We start from the raw sequence: 17988 nt of genomic DNA, 5'->3' as shown, positions 1-17988 counted from the left end.
CTCTTTATTGGTGGAAAAAGAGTTAATAACAATTTCAATACCACAATAAAACTAATTTGCTGTAGTATTTTGATTTCTAAATTAAAACATTGGGAGGTTTGTTTCATGTATTACATTGATTTTTATTTGTTTTTATTCTGATTAACTAAAGTGAATGACTAGCATTGTTACTTTGTTGTAATTTTAAGAACTGATTTGGCATTAAACAAACACTAGTACTAGTACTTGAAAGATGTAACATGTCTATTTTTCAGGTGGTGTGCGGAAGGAGGTAACCTGATTTGCTGCGACTACTGTAGCAATGCCTTCTGCAAAACATGCATTTTACGGAATGTTGGACGGAAAGCGTTGTCTGAAATTATGAGTGAAGAAAGCAAATGGCACTGCTATGTGTGCAGCCCAGAACCACTGCAGGACTTGGTCAAAACATGCGAGACGGTTTTGCTAAATCTGGAACATGCATATAAAAAGAACAAAGGAGATGGTGGTGACAAGACCAAACGTGAAGATCGCAAACTCAAGCATGGCAAGCGAGAAAAAGCGTCCGTTAACGGACAGGATCATTCGTCCGATGGAGGCGGCACATTGGCCTTTACTTGTAAAACGATGAGCGTTCCTAAGGAACTAGTCAAAAAGACCAAGAAACTTATCGAGACCACAAATGGTTTGAATCGTACTTTCGTACATTTCCTCCAAAGCACATCGACGGGACACGAAGCGAACGCGTTAAGCTACAGACACTTGAGAGCCTTTAAATCGGTATTGGCTGATCTGAAAAAGGCTCACTCTGCTTTGGATGAGTCGCTGGACAAAGAATTTGAATCGAGAGGTCTTAAAATTCAAAACGGAGAGGAGCACAGACCACCTGAGAGTCAGAGCGCAGGTAAAACAGTCGAAAACTCGCACTTGACCGAGCATCACGGTGTCGAGGAAGATGGTTTGGATCCCACCACCACAGATCATAATCCTCAGATGGAAGAAGATAACCAAATGGAAAGTGATTCAAACGATGTTGAAATGGAGACTCTTCCTGTCTCGCCGGAAAAAGCTCAGGATCAGTCTGGAGAAGATGAAGCCAAAGATCACGGGGCGATTGCTGACGCTCCTGAGTGTGAGAATGAATCCGCGCTGTCTGGTGAAACCTCTCTTGATAAAGACATTGTGTCTGTACCACCCTCTGTTCCAGAGGAACTCTTTGAGATGGTCGAGAGTCTCGCTGTAAAGAAAGAGGATGAAAACAACTCTGAATCTGGTGACGCTAAGTTGACATCCAGCGCTGGGTTTATGGACTCTTCTAAAGGTCTCGCAAAACTAGGTAAAAAGCTTGTAGTCAAACTGACCCCTGTTCCTCTTAAAATAACCATAAAACGAGATAAAAGCAAAGACGCGTCACTTTCAAAAGATGTAGATGGTAACATATCACCAGAGGAGGCTGCGGACAGCAGACGCTCGCCCAGAATGAAGACCACACCATTGCGCAAGTCGCCAGAGGCAAAGAGCAAAAGTAAAACAAAGTCAATTCCAAAAGATGAAAAGTCCGATGCGGTCAAGGAGAGATGTGATTCAGACTCAGATGAAGTCCCAGAGGTCTTGCAGACCGCTGCTTTAAAGGCCAGCTCGGATGAGAGCGACGCAGAAAACGGTGATTGTGCTCCTGGTAAAGGTAGCAGGAAGAAGAGGTCTTCTTCCCGCTCGAATGAAAAATCTGTGAAGCGAAAACTTCTCCAGGGCTCGGCAGACTCAGAAGCGAGCGATGGGACCTCGAAAACAAAGAAACGAAATGGCAAAAAAAAGAAGGGGAATGAGTCAGACTCATCCAACCACAACTCGGATCTTGAGAAGCAGATGAAGAGCCTGAGCAAGCTTGGGAGTGAGAAAAAAACAACTAAAAGTGGCAAGAAGGAAAAAAATGAGTCTGGTAAAGAGGGCAAGAAAGGCCCTAAAAGGTCATTTGAGCGCCTACGCAGGTCACAGAGAGGGAAGGCTGATTCGAAACAAGATTCGTCCTCCAGTGATGATGATGAAGGAGAACCGGCTTCAAACTCTGGAGAGGACAGTGATCAGCAGAAGATTAAACCAATAATCGACTCTGCTATGGTCGACATTGATGGTTTTCATCAGTCATCAGGTCAGTCTACAAATGACTTAAAATACATTTAAGATTTTTGTCTGTAGATCAAGTCAGTAGTGTCTTTGAACGCTTATTTCATTCTGATAACAGCATATATAAAAGTATTGAATGTTTGCATTGATTTTTTTGAGCCACTAACAAGAACATAACTCTGAACCTCTTTTATGAGCATTTCTGTTAGCACCACAGCTTTGACAAAATCCAAACTTACAAATGTTATACACTACCTGTCAAAAATTTGAAACACTTGATTGAAGTTTTCAATGATCTTAAAGATTGTTTAAAGAGTAACTAAACCCCAAACCAACTTTTTTTAGTTAATGATCTGTAAGAATGACGCTTTATTAGTGCTGTTCATTGATTTTAGTAAGTTTTTTGACATTTGGATATAAAGTGTTTCAATACTACAATATATGGTGTAAAAACGTCTGAGTGCTGCCCTCTTGAGGTTGAACGGTGGCTACTGCAGTTGAATTTTCCTATTGGATGTTGGGTCCAAGAAATGACTCGTGACGTAAGCAGGTTCAAGCTCACCACGCCCTTGTTACGATGTCATTACACACTTAGTTCATCCCCTCTATCTCCGTTGGGATCTGCCCACTTTTCTTGCATTTTTCAAATATTGCAGTGGGTGGAGTCAGGCTCTGATCAGGGGTGTAGTTACGCTTTAATCTGAAGGAATATGGTTAAATGCTTGAAATTTGTAGACAAAAATATACCTGTGCAAACAGATTCATTTCTGTTCTTAGAAAGCTACATTTAGAAAAAGTAGCCAATAAGAGCCTGGAAACTCCTTAGGTGAAGAAGCTATTTGATAACATGACATGAGTATGGTTTTGCAATTTCTAGACAAATGGTGACTTCACTTCAGATGATAAATATAACACAGTTTTGATTTATTTTGGATTCTTTTAGTCATCATTCCCACAGTTACATTTGTGTTATGCCATAGTTTAGATGAGTGTTTTCCTTACTGACTTATTAAATGAGCAAATAAAATATTTCAACTCAATATTCAATGTCCTACCTTACTACTTAAAAAGCCATGTAATAAGTGGGATAATGTATAGGCAGCAGGTTGTGATTGCGAAATTAACCCCTTTAGTGTGATACAAGACAACCGCTTCACATCAGGTGCTGATCAAACTGTCGGGGCAGCTGATTTGTTGCCTCGCTGCCTCGTGAGGCAAAATACTTCGGCGGCATGAAGGCAGCTCCGGGAAACTCATTCGGACAGCCTTCATAGGCACCGTAACAGAATTCTGTTTAAAAATTACACAGAGTGCGCATTCATGATAACGTATTCCATATTTGAAAACTACAATACATATTTCTTGCTAAAATTGCAAAAAAATGCAATTAAAAGATCTGATAGGCCACGATTTTATTTTTTCAAACTCAACCAGGCTCAACCAATCACATTCGCCTCGCACACCCACGCATACAATTGTGGAACAAGACGATGAAGGTATCCCAGGAGACAGGATGTAAACCTAACATTGCAGCAATTTAGAGATTTCGGAAGCAGCCAGTGTCAGTACCACAGCTTGTGTCAAATGAACCCACAGACATTATTCTCTAATCTCTGTCATATTAAAAAAGCATATCAAAATAAAACATTACAGAGGTGTCAGTCATTGTCTAAGATTGCCTATAGACGGTTTCATTGGACGCACGTGATACACGTCTGGATCCGAACCTTACTTCCGGTTTCGTTTTTTTAATGGTCTGACTAGTTACTAAACTGATCTCTTGAACGAATGCCTCATCAAAATTAACAAATGTTTTGGTTTCCTAGGTAATCTATGTGTTGTTTTTTTGCTTGTTATATAAATAAACTACGTTTAAAGAACTTTGTTGTTATTTATTCTTAGCGGAGTTTACCGGAAGTTACGTGCGGACCGTGACAGCCGCTTGTTTATATTGTTACTGCTGAAACGGTCTATAGATTTGTCAGTGTCATCAGGAAAGACCCCAACATCAAAATTTTATTTTTATCTCAAAAAATGGATGGTCATTAAAACTTTGCTAAAACAGCAAAGCTAGTGGTGGCTTCTTCATAGTACTGTAAATGGTTAAAGAAGTGTAAGTCTATTAGATGAAGTTAAATCACTAGAGAACTGTAACCTTGTGTTTGAGTTTCATGGTTTTTCTAACCGTTTCTTTTGTTATTTGCTCTTGTCAAGGTGATGAAGGTGATTTAAAGGCTGAATCCTCACAGATGGTGGATGATGATGATGATCCCGAGAATAGGTACGATCATACAAGACCGTCTGCAGCTCTGACGTGTGATAATAAGTAGATATTTATGTATCTTTAATCTCTTTTTCGGGTTAAGTTTTAAATAAAGGCCAGAGTATACTTGACTTGTCCGTGTTCTGCTCCGGCACATGAACAGTCTGTTTCAATATACTTTTTAGGGTTTATGGGGCCTTTTAATGGTTATGGTTGGCTGAGCTTTGATGGATTTCAGTGGACCTGAGCTTTGAGGTGCTGATGGTTTAATGACCACAGCTTTATTCAAATACTCTGTCTGAACTAACTCATACCAGAACCTGGTGGTGTTGGTTTTATCTGAATTAAGGTTTTTGTGTAACCTATTGTCCTGTGTTTCAGGTCCCTGCCTGGGACAAAAAGCAGACAGCCATGAGATTTCTTTTCATTAAAGAAATTGCTACAAAAATAAAAGACACAAAACCTGCCTGCTTTTCAAATGAGTCCATTTTCTTTCTGTAATGAAAGAACAAGACATTTCTTTTTTTACTATTTTTTGTTTAACTAGTCAGTCTGTCATCATGATGGATATATGTAGATGTCATACGCAACAACATGAGTCTTAAACTTCAGGCTGTTGCAGACTTTTTTTTTTGGATTTGTTTTCCAGGGATAGTTTTTAACCTTTATTTAGATGTGTTATTAATGCATGTGTTGTCTCTTTCCAACACTTTAATCAGTTCATTCAATCATGATAACATGTTATCAACATCAATAAAATCCATCTTTACACTAAAGAAATTTATTTACACAGACTGTTTATTGCTGCTCAAATTTGCAGTTAATTTTTGTTCTTTGGTTAATGCATTTTTAAATGCATGTAGAAATTTAAAAAAGAAATTAATTTGGAACATGCCAGTGACAAAGTTTAAAGTCCCCCTGTAGTGAAATTCAAGTTTTATTATTTTTGTTTATAGGTCTACATGCTGTTTTTAATATGCTTAAAGACAATCCATGATTCAGGCAAATTTATCATTCAACACCAATGCAGAGTATTTTCTCCATCAAATAGTTTTCATTCCCGAAATTCCATTACCCATTTTCATTCCATTACCTATTTTCATGCCATTACCTATGGTAATGACATATTGTGAGCCTCATATGTGATTATTTCCACCTTTTTATGTAAACGTTGTGCATTTTAAAGCCAGCTGAAAAACAGGCCAATCTCAACATGACACCAACTGTAGTTGTACTAGGCTGAAGTTGTACTATTGACGTTACAGTTTTGTTTTGCAGGTCAATACTAAAAACGCAAACTTACCACTCAGAAACGTACAATAATAAAAATGTATTATTCCTCAAAATCTGTATATTTGTCTGATACAGGCTCAAACATAAGGTCTGATTACTTTTGTGAACTATTAACATGAGCCTCAATGTGAAACAGCCAATCAGAGCAGAGTTCAACATTATTATTCATGACCCTTACAAAGAAGGTAATTGACCATTTTAATTCTGGGGGCAAATCCTAGGGTTGTAAATGGACATGTAAAACCATCTCTGGATAATTTGTGCACTTAATAAAGCCACATATCTTCTATTTAGATTTCAGAGAACAGTCTAACATTATTTCAGCGCATTGCACGCAATTTTTTTATTAGTAGTAAATCGCCATCAGCTGCTTTCAGATGGAGCGGCATTTACTACACAGAGCCGTAGTTTACTGACAAGCAGGAAATTATCACATTTATAATCACAGGCGATTCATCCGCTATTATGAATGCGATATTTCCCCACTTGTCAGTGAACTACGGCTCTGTGTAGTAAATGCCGCTCGATCTGAGAGCAGCTGATGGCGATTTATTACTAATCCAGGAACCGGCTTTACTGAAGATATGCATGCTTTTTCGATTTATTGTGCAGCCCTAATTGTTTGCACCTTTAAGCTCTCAAGTTTCAAATTAAATGCGATTACTACAATGTGCAATGTTTGTAATTTTAAAGCTTAGTAGTGTGCTGTGGGATTTTTTTACGAATCAGAAGGTTGGGAACCGCTGATCTACTCCAATGAAAATTTTCTGGGGGAGGACCCACCTCCACAGGCTTCACAAACATGTAACCAATCACATCATCACTGTTGAATGAGTGTATCAGTAGTTCGAGCCATAGATATTATGTATGGAGGTCACATAGACTCAGCGCTGGAACAATCGCAGTAATGCAGCTTCAGCTCTACTTCTGTGATGCAGTGCAGTATAAATGCTGTAACTTGTTAAAATCAGCACCAAAAAAATGAGTGCTGCAAATGCACAGTTCACGTATGCATTGTGTAAAAACCAGACTTGACAGTTATGTGCCTGAAACTAGAGGTCTGCACGGGACTGTTTTTGTCCCACTTTCGTCCGCTCCCACAAGGTTCTATTCCACACCAATTCACTCTGTGTTCACCCGCTATCTGCTTACAATTATTTTCTTCCCGACCCGACGGATCCCGCAAAATTTAGATCTCATTTTCAGAATCTAAAGTTTAAATGTCTCTAACTGAAAGAGAAAGATTTAAATTAAATAGGAAATATCACTAAAAAACATGTGACAAGCGAAAAACAGATTCGTGGCCTACTGATAAATTAAGTCCTTTTTTGGCAAACTATTTCTAACATCCTTTCCAAAAAAAAAAAAAAAGAGTTGATGATGTGACTGACGATGGTTTTAGTACCGGTCTGTACAGGTGTTTAGTTAGAATTAATGAACGCATGGTGTTACGCTGTTCTGTCAAAGGATTTTTAGGGGAAACCCCACTTATTTTCAAACCACCCACTCCCGTCCAAAGTTCTGACCGCTTCCATTTTTTATTTGGAAATTTAATCCTGTGATGCAAGAATCTTTATTGGGTCCCGCGGCAATTAGGCTTGTCGCAATAATTACTTTATCAACTTACTGCACGATTAATAAACCTGACCTTGGTATTTATTTATTTATTTTTGACATATCAGATGTAATAAATATAAAGGAGAAAACACTTATTACATTAGAATTATTGTCCTTGACATTCTAGTAATGATTTTTAATTTCATTTTATTTAGTTTTATGGACTACACACACAAAACAAGATGAGAAGCATTTCTGAATTATTTTATTGCAGTTTTATGTATTAGTAAATCAGTATGTTACTTGAAAAAATCTCAAGCTGAAAATAAATTGTATATTGAACACAAGCAAAGAATAATCCCATCATAGGAGTCAATGACTTCAGTTTAATCTTACATAACCTAATATTATAATAAATGCAGCTGGTTACATTACACAATAAAAGTACATGCATCATATCTGCACTGTGATGTTATTTAGATCATCCTCAGTGAATACATGCTTGATCAAAAGTCAACCTTATGTGAATTGTTAGGTGTCTAGGGAGCAGTCATGTTAAAGGAAACAGTCATGGCCTTATGGTTAGAGATTCGGTCTTCTTAACCAAAAGGTCGCGAGTTCAAGTCTTAAGGCCAGCAGGTTGCAACTGACACCCTGTTCGGACCGTCAGTAACTAGCAGTAGCAGAGCGACATTATCTCATTCATTTCAATTGATGCTTGGTGACATAAGCGACAGTGACTTTTGTTGACAAAGTGGGCGTGTCCAAAAGTTAAGAAAAGCTTATATTTTTGCAAATAATGAGCTACTTTCGGATGCGACACCAGAGCGAGAGCGAAGCAGCGGAGGTCACGTCTTGTCAGTTATTGCAGTGGACTGTACCCTTTTGTTTTTGACAACTAGAATTATAAAGGCCTCCTAACGGCCTCAGTGAAAGAGACGTGTGACACACAGCGAGAAAGTTGCTGGTGCTCTAAACTGGGAGTGAGGTGACCTTTAACCCCAGTTGCTCCCCGGGCAATAATAATAATTTATCATTTGAGCTGTCTGGTCGGTTTTCCCTTAAAAAGTTTGAAAAACATTGCATGAAGACGTCACGTACGTAAACAAAGAAATGGAGTCAGGCGCTTCACCGTATGTGTACTGGATAGGAGTGTGTAGCTTGTTTAAAAAACAGTTTGTTAGAGCTTAAACCTGTCATATATATGGTGGCATTTAATTTGTTAAGATTTAAAAGAGGATCATCTGGGGAATGTCATGTAAATCTGTCAGTTTATTACATTCTTACATCTGGGGAATCATCTGTTAAAACAGTGAAAGCTTAAACTGTGAGTCAATATCAACTGGGCTTTTCAACATCTGAAGGGATTAAATACTGGAGCAGAGACTACCTGTAAGGCATCTGTTAAAACACTTGCGTTATAATTTAGTCAGAACAAAAGCTGCAGATACTGTAGTACCAACATTTTTGGGACACTTGCCTTTATATGCACATAACCCTGAATGACATTCCCTTCTTAATCCATAGGGTTTAATATGGAGTTGGCCCACCCTTTGTAGCTATAACAGCTTCAACTCTTCTTGGAAAACTTTCTACAAGGTTTAGGAGTGTGTTTATGGAAATTTTTGACAATTCTTCTAAAAGCACATTTGTAAGGTCAGACACTGATGTTGGCCTCGCTCGTAGTCTTCTCTCTAATTCATCCCAAAGATGTTATGTTGGGTTGAGGTCAGGACTCTGTGCAGGACTCGCTCATTTATGTCTTTATGGACCTTGCTTTGTGCACTGGTGCACAGTCATGTTGGAACAGGAAGGGGCCCCAAACTGTTCCCACGAAGTTGGGAGCATGAAATTGTCCAAAATGTCTTTGTATGATGAAGCATTAAGAGTTCCTTTCACTGGAACTAAGGGGCCAAGCCCAACACCTCAAAAACAACCCCACACCATAATCCCCCCATCCACCAAACATTACACTTGGCACAATGCAGTCAGGCAAGTACCGTTCTCCTTGCAACCTCCAAACCCAGACCCCTCCATCGGATTGCGAGACAGAGCAGCGAGATTCGTCGCTCCAGAGAACATGTCTCCACTGCTCTAGAGTCCATTGGTGCTGTGCTTTACACCACTGCATCTGACACTTTGCATTGACCTTGGTGAATTAAGGCTTGGATGCAGCTGCTCGGCCATTAAAACCCATTCCATGACGCTTTCTACGCACTGTTCTTGAGCTAATCTGAAGGCCACATGAAGTCTGTAGCTAGACCCATTCTTCACAAATGGTTATAAAAGCTGTCTTCATGCTTAGGTCATTGATTTTATACACCTGAGGCCATGGAAGTGATTGAAACACCCAAAATCAATGATTTTGAGGGGTGGCCCAAAACTTTTGGGAATAAAGTGTATACTACTTGACTTCAGTGTTTCCCACTGGCTTGGTGGCACATCTGCCAGGAGGATGGATGAAAATAGATAACTAATATGGGTTTAGATTGGTCGTTTTTGGATGTACTAGGATTTACTTCTGTCATGTGGATGTATAATGACAAATCTGCTCTGACATCAGATTTATCCCCACAGAGTAGCGTACGCAAAGAAACATTACTCCACAAATAACTGCAATTTTATATTTCAATCAGAGATGGCGATAGAGAGGCCAGAGTTATGGACTGCAGCTTTAAAGTATTTTAAAGTATTTTAATGCATACGAGTATACTAGAGACCAGATGTAAATGAAGAAATGGTTATGCATCAGTGAATGCCTCCATTTAAACAATTTTTCATGAGTTACATCAATGTTACCTCTGGTATTTCATCAGGATAAGGATACCAGTATATTGTAACAGTATAGTGATATTGTACAGTATATGGTTATGATTAACTTTTTATTTGGGGACTGGTTAGGCTGTTGCATTATTGGTTTTAGCGCTTAACTTTGTGGAACTGTGTTTGAGGTGTTTGTGTTGCTTTCAGATAAAAGTTATATTTTTTGTCAGTGGTGTTAGTAATTCATTTTAAATATTCATAAAATAAATATTGGAGTATCTTGACTTTATTTTACAGCAGCTTTACAGGAGTAGTTTGTTTGTTGCAGTGATAGTGATTTCTTTTGTTGCCGCAATATTTTTTTATGCCAAATGTTGTAACCTGTGGCTGTAAAATTGTCAAACAAAAGTTCTTGGATTGGCCGTTTAAAGGTGAAATTAAAATTGTAATGCTGCGTACACACCAAACAATCTCTTTGCTGTAGGATTAACTTACAGGATTTAACTTCGTGTCAACTTGCGCGAAGACGCGTTTGAGACGAATATTGCGTTTTCGCTGCCATCGCACCACCCAATTTGCGTTTTGTCTATTTACGTCTTTGCATTGACTTTGGTATGTAATCTTCTCGTTGAATTCGCTTTTGGTGTGTACGCCCCATAAGGATTGTTTTTTTTTTTTGTCTAGTCCGGATGAATGCAGCTAATCATGTTTGTGTCTCCTCTAAAAGAATTGCCAAGAGAATGCTGCTGGCGCAGATCAAAGCCAACTATTCATCTGGAGCTGAAAGTTCCTCAGACGAGGACAATCTGGACAAAGAAGAAGCATCAAAAAAACAGAAAGAGAAAAATGGTAATCTTACAACTGAAGACTTTCAACAATTTATCTGAAAAGGGATTATGTTCTCGACATTTATCTTATGTTGTCTACAGAAAAAGATGAGGAAGAGGAGGAAACATCAGACTCCGGCTCAGATGTTGAAGTGAAGAAGCGTGGAAAGCGTCACCATTTGTTGCGTAAGAAGGTCACTTTAAGCGAGGGTGACTCTGATGATGAGACGACTGTCAAATCCAATAAGGAAACCAAGAAGAAAAGTAGGCGTAAAGGTCAGTGTCGGCTCTGAACGAAACGCATGTCATGTGACTCCACAGACTGTGTTGATGTGTATTATAATGCTCTCGTTGTGTAGTTGGCAGCGATGATTCTGCAGATTCTGACTTTGAGCGGTCAGACTCAGCCTCCAGTGATGGGTCAGCGCTCAGTGAAGCTGTGAGTACAGATGAGGATGGAGAGAAGAGCAACAAACGCAAAACACGGTGAGAAGTTTATTTTGTTTAGATATATTTAGAGAACGCTTTGTCAGAACTGGCGCGTGTGCTTTTGAAACGCTGGTGCTTTGATACCACCAAAGATGAAGGTTCAAGTGAGGCCTGTATCGTTTTCAGTTTCCATGTTGCCCATTTCTTACCACAACACTTTATTTAGTGATGCGATTATGTATAAATAAGTATTTCATTTTGATTCATGCCTGGCCAATAAATACATTGATCTCTGTTATATTATAACAATGCTTTTAGATCATCCAAAGCATCCAGCAAGGACAAAGAGAGAAGTTACAAGAAAGAAAAGAAAAAACGCAGACGAATTAAGGTTCAAGACTCATCCTCAGATGAGAAGGTACTGTGTATGACGCTCATCTTCATCAGCAAAACGATTTCAGAAGCTGTTGCTGTCTTCTGACCTTCTGCTTTCTTGTTGTGCAGAGCGGAGGAGACGATGATGAAGATGGGGAGGGCGATGATAAAGGAACGCCTAAAGGTCGCAAGAAGATCCGCAAAATCCTTAAAGATGACCACCTGCGGACTGAGACCAGAGATGCCCTGAAGGAGGAGGAGGAGAGAAGGAAACGTATCGCTGAGAGGGAACGGTTAAGAGAGAAACTCAGAGAGGTTGGTTAACATTTTCAGGTTATTCTAACTGATCTGCTGTATCTGAAACTCACGGCTGATACTCTGCTTGTTTTTAGACCATTGTGTTGGAAGAGTCGTCACAGGTCGCGTGTCCAATCACCACGAAGCTGGTATTGGATGAAGATGAGGAGACCAAGGAGCCACTGGTGCAGGTTCACAGGAACTTGGTGACCAAACTCAAACCCCATCAAGTGGATGGTGAGCCAATGCACACATGACTGGATTTTCTTTACGCAGTAATGTGACAATTCTCTAGATTTATTTTGCTTTAGAAATGCTGACCATGTAAAGCAGGGTTCACCAATTAGGGTTTAGCCCAACCCTAATTAAACACACCTGAAGCACCTTAATTATCTACTTCAGGTGTTCTTGATTAGGGTTGGAACTAAACTCTGCAGAGACACCGGCCCTCCAGGGGCAGGATTGGTGACCCCTAATGTAAAGCTAGAGTAAATCAGGGTTTAAATTCAACGAGATCAAAACTGACCCTAGTTTCTTGTTACAAAATGTTCATGCTAATTCATAACTTAACATTTACCAATTTTTTTGTTATTCTCATTGAATAAACTCACTCAGAAATGCATGAGATTGTGAAAGTTAAGTGTCGTGAGTAGGAATTCACATTGTGATTAGAGATGCACTGATCGACCGGCCAATTGAAATTGAAATCAAAATTCAGATACTAAAAATAACTAAATTATTTATCTTTTCTAAAACGGCGCTTCTCCTAAATGGACGAAGGGTTTCAATTTAAAGCACGTGCGCAGCCTGTGTCTGCTTGTTTTACTGGCACCTGGTTCCGCATTGCAAGACTTTGCGCGCGCGTCTCCCACAACAAGTCTCGACAAGGTGGTTAAACTTGAACCACGAGTGCAGCTTGTGTCTCTCAATGCTTATGAAAAACTCGCGCCTGTCTCTCCGCATCACAAAGCCTTCATGCCCTCATCTCCCAAAATGGAAGATGGGTTTAAACCTATTTTTTACAGTCTATGGTTTAAACTTGACGCACACACGCAGCCCAACACTGCTTACAAGCTTGACTCGTTATTTAAAACAAACTAAAATTCCATTTAACTGGTTTGCTAATTTCACTTGAATGAAATGACATTGAATGCATTTTCTACTCATTTTTAAAATCCCAAATGTATTTAATATTTTGATAAGTATGAAGTTGAGTATTGTTTACAAAAAAACACACATGCATACAAATCTTCCCAACTCAGTCACCCATTTAAATATTTTAACTTTTTGTCAAAGTTGCAGCTATAATGAACCCACAAATACTGTTAGTCCAAGCTAAATACCATTTTACATTTCATAAAATAAAGCAGTGTTAATTTCTTTATTTTTGTTTCCTTATTTTCATTAAAAAACTGATAAGTGTGTCTGCTGGCGCACCCCTATCCAGGACAACCACTTTTATTAATAATGTTACCCTGAGTGAGAAGTGTTACCAGAATTTGTTTTAATTAAGGTTAAAAATAAAATGTGTGTGTTTTTGTTAATGTTTAAATGGATTTTAAAACATATGGTATCGATTCGAAAAAAGTACCGTTAGGAACCGTATCAAAACTGAGGTATCGAAATTGTCACTGGATCGAAAGATTTTAAACAACACCCAGCCCTTATCCTGTAATTAAATGCAGTTTCTTTTATGATGAAAATTAAGTTTTTTTTATTAACTAAAAGTTAATTTTGGTTTGTAGCCTATATACTGTCAATTATAGTTCTCAGAAAGAAAATCAGAATCAGCAGGTCACACCTACAAAAAAGTCGGAAATCTGAATCAGCCAAGAAAATTGCAATCGGTGGATCTCTTCTTGTGATTAATCCCTTGTACATTTAATAATTGCAGGTCTTAGTAATGCTTTAAACCAGGTACAGATGAAAGAAACTGAATGATGTCTTGTTGTGTGTGTGTCTGTGTGTACAGGTGTTCAGTTTATGTGGGACTGCTGCTGCGAGTCTGTCAGGAAGATCGAGAAGTCTTCCGGCTCCGGCTGTATTCTGGCTCATTGCATGGGGCTTGGCAAAACCCTGCAGGTGATCACTTTAAACCAGCTGATGTTTATTATAAACGGTTACAAATGATTTTGTAGTTACCTGACTCCAGTGCTGTTCTCTTGACGTCCTGCAGGTGGTGACGTTTCTCCATACGATTATGCTGTGCGAGAAGCTGAACTTCTCCACGGCTCTGGTGGTCTGTCCTCTCAACACCGTGCTCAACTGGCTCAATGAGTTTTCTAAGTGGCAGGAAGGCCTGACAGATGAAGAGAGTTTAGAGGTAGAGATTTGGTTTTGTATCATGCATAGATCATTCAATTTTTCTTCTTGTGTTATTGGTCAAAAGCGTTGCGTCGGCAATCGTGAAATGCACGGTATGTCACTTTGTTTGGATACATTATATAGTTCTTTTATAATCCTTATAAACTTCTCTTAAATATTCTTAATGTCTATGTTTCTTACTGCATCAGCTGCAGAGTAACTTAAAAAATGTACAAAACCCCACAAATCCAACCTGGTTTAATTCTGGTTAAAATTTTCATGACGCTGATGATGATTATTCATCATGTACTTGGATATAAAGAAGCTTTTAATTAAGATTGATTAAGGGTTTACAATGCATGCTTACAGTCTCACAATGAGGAGAAACTGACTGAAAATTCATAACTCCAACATTTTTCATCTAATTAATATAAAACGGTTAATATAAAATCAAATAAAATAAAGATTTGTAAAAAATAATACAGGAGCAATACAGTACAGGTATAATAAGTTGAAGATATTGAAGTCAAAGATAAAATATAAAATTTGTATAATTAAAAAAAGACTTAATATATAATTTTATTTTTAAAAACTGCTCCATAGCAGGTTAGCCATGTAGCTTAAACCAACCCACCTGCTTGAGCCCCAAAACCAGAGTTTGCTCAAACTTACAGAGGTAACCACTGAAACCAGCTTCTTGCAACAGGCCACTGAAGTTCACACTGTCAATCATCAGTGCTGGGGACGTTTCTGACTACCACATGGGGTTGATGATGTATACATGTGGGTGATCGTTTGCCAATGAGGGTTCCTGGTCGTATGCACGTTCATGTACCTTTCTAAATGAGTCAGTTTAATTTCCTTTAACCTTTAATTGTGCAATTTGAAATTGTGAATTAAATATACGGCCAATGGAAACGCGTTAAATTTGCAACAACTCGAGCATAAAACATTTATGTGATATATAGAAGTTAAGTTATATTTTCAGGCAATTCAAAAAAGGAATACCCGTAAAACTTCAAATAATAGCCCGGGCTTTTATTTTCCCAAACCTATCATCACACCAGGCGTCTAAAAGAGACAGGCGTCTATAAGAGCAGTGTTGGGTAAGTTACTCAAAAGAAGTAATCCACTACAAATTACTAATTACTACTTTAAAATTGTAATTTGATTACATTACTGATTACTACATGCAAAAAGTAATCTAATTACTAATTACTTTACTTTTAAGTTACTTTGACAACATCAAATGTAAAAAACTACAAAGTGAAACTGTCAGAAACAAGGACAGATAAACCCAAACGCAGTGTTAATGTGAAAATGTTTCTTGTAACATTTGAAAACAGTAATGATTACAGTGCATATTTGAATGCTTAAAGCTATTTTTGGTGTGATTTTCCCCCTCCTAAAATTACTGGTCATATAGTGATCCAGAAATATTTGTAGCTTTTATAAGTTACAGATGTTTAACATTTCTCATTAAACATTCTACATTCATTAACATCTATCTATCTATCTATCTATCTATCTATCTATCTATCTATCTATCTATCTATCTATCTATCTATCTATCTATCTATCTATCTATCTATCTATCTATCTATCTATCTATCTATCTATCTATCTATCTATCTATCTAATCTATCTATCTATTGTAGCAGTGTTTAAAATGATGTTCTTGGATGTTTATTACAACTCTGTTCTGTAAGGGTTAACGCTGAGTTTCTGTTCTCTTTGCCATGTATTCCCTGAAATGTGATTGGTTAGTGCAACGAGGGGAGGGTTTTTTTGTTTTTGTTTTGGGCTATGATGTTGTGCACGCTCTGGCGCGGGCGCGCGACTGGATGTGCGTGAGCATCGTCCTACGGGTGCTCTGTTAAAATAAAGCCAGCAGTTTAGTTAAACGAGTGTCTGTGCATTTCTCTTGAATGCTAAACTATCTACATTCATTCGCGGTCGCGGAGACAGAAACTATAGTTTTAACACGTCGTCGCATTCGCGAGGGCTTTTTGGTCAAGTTAAAGAATGGTAATATTCATGTTAGTTCGTTAAATATAACAATTAAAAGTTGTTTTGGTAATTGTTTAAATAAACATATGATTACTTAATGCAGTGCACGCATTGAGCTCATGATAAAATAACATAGTTAAATAATGTTAACAAATAAAACATTAGTGATTTAAAAACACACCTGTACGACGGCTTCTAGCAGACCAGTTGTCATCGCGCAAAGCCCACTCTGAAATGCCAAGGTTTTGGACATGTATTGTCTGTATTACACTTGAAGGATCAACCACCGCTCACATAGCATCCATTTGCTTGCGTCTCAGACGAGTGAGCATATGCTCGTTAACTGACGCTGCGCGCATGCTCGCAGACGTTGCCGTGCAATGGCAAAACGTCATTTTAAAATACATTTTAATTAATTTTTCAACACTTAATTTGTAACGCTAGTAACGTAATTTTGTTGTCATTGGTAACTGTAATCAAATTACATACATTTAAAATGTAAAGCGTTACGTTACTGCGTTATCAGGAAAAGTAATTAGAGTACAGTAATGCGTTACACAGTAACGCGTTATACCCAACTCTGTATAAGAGACAGGCTTTTAATTTAATTGTTCCAGCATGACAGCAGGATGTTACCACATATTACGTTTTATTTTTAATTTGAATGTGTTTAACAAATTAGTTCGTGTAACAACAGTCTTAAATTATTGGCAGTATAAGTAAAGCAAACAAGGATATGTTTTTTTATTGGTTGTTGCGTGAAATCTTACCCAGATACAACAGTGCTATTTTCTGATTGGCTATTGTGTAGCCTCTTTCTCTTTTTTTTGTATTGGCTCGCTCGACTAGAACTCTAGGGAAGACGGGCTTGATAGAGAGAGAGAGAGCAGTGCGGCCAGATACATTTTGGGGCGCTGCAGCATATTAAATATGATAAATAGTGTTTCCGCGCGAGAAATACAATGTGTGGCGGGAGTGCATGCATGACAAAAGACTGAAAGCCCGGCTATTATCAGCGGCCTCAAAACACTACCGGCCCGCCGGGAAAAGTCCCGACTCTCCCGACTGCCACTTCGCTACTGTCATCATCACCTCAATCCTGGTGACGAAGCTTGTTGTGTTGTCATAGTGATGAGTAACGGAACGACTGCGTCTGTCACGTGACATCTACCGGTAAGCAAAAAAAACTTTAGCGTGTTCAATCTGCACCATAGAACTGTCTTAAACAGACGATCTGACGGGTTTTAGAAGATTAAATACAACCTGAAACAAAAAAACACACCAGCCCTTTATTTGAGACAGGCGTTTATTTACCCAAACCTGTCGTCACACCAGGCGTCTAAAAGAGACAGGCCTCTATTTGGGACTCGGCTATTATTTGAAGTTTTATGGTAGATCCCAAAGTAGTTTTAGTTTTACAGGTCACATGATTATTCTTTAAAGTAGTGACATTATTTACACACATCCTCACAGAAACACCTTATACATGGCCACTCCCAAATATAAGGGGCTTTCTTTCCCATTAATGCTTGGATGACACGTCTGCATCTTCTTCTTTGATCAAAAATTAAAGCGGTGGCCTATCTTAGGAAGGAAATATATTTTAATGTTTTTGCTATTCTCTCAGATTTTTGTCCGGTAATAGTTTGCTAAATTTTTTACTCGGTTATGACCACTGATGTTATTAGTTTGAGCGCATCATTGATGCCCATGTGCTTTGACATTACTTCCATTTCAGGGAGTGGGAAAAACACACTCACCCCTGCG

The 17988-nt window shown here is 38.4% G+C and overlaps 1 protein-coding gene across 2 annotated transcripts in view; it reads left to right on the top strand.

The window, feature by feature from the left end:
* Positions 1-17988, top strand: part of atrx (ATRX chromatin remodeler) — a 62672-nt gene that overhangs the window by 17726 nt on the left and 26958 nt on the right. For both annotated transcript variants that reach the window (XM_065249164.2, XM_065249163.2), the window contains 10 exons: positions 255-2128; positions 4318-4384; positions 10707-10828; positions 10909-11082; positions 11166-11292; positions 11554-11653; positions 11740-11925; positions 12003-12144; positions 13880-13989; positions 14084-14230. In XM_065249164.2, the coding sequence (XP_065105236.2) occupies positions 255-2128; positions 4318-4384; positions 10707-10828; positions 10909-11082; positions 11166-11292; positions 11554-11653; positions 11740-11925; positions 12003-12144; positions 13880-13989; positions 14084-14230 (3049 nt within the window). The remainder of the gene's footprint in view (positions 1-254; positions 2129-4317; positions 4385-10706; positions 10829-10908; positions 11083-11165; positions 11293-11553; positions 11654-11739; positions 11926-12002; positions 12145-13879; positions 13990-14083; positions 14231-17988) is intronic.

This window comes from Paramisgurnus dabryanus, chromosome 16 (genome assembly GCF_030506205.2).
Source record: "Paramisgurnus dabryanus chromosome 16, PD_genome_1.1, whole genome shotgun sequence".
NCBI classification, from domain to species: Eukaryota; Metazoa; Chordata; class Actinopteri; order Cypriniformes; family Cobitidae; genus Paramisgurnus; species Paramisgurnus dabryanus.
The sequence above is the reverse complement of the archived record's forward strand: the minus strand, read 5'-3'. Positions and strand labels throughout refer to the sequence as shown.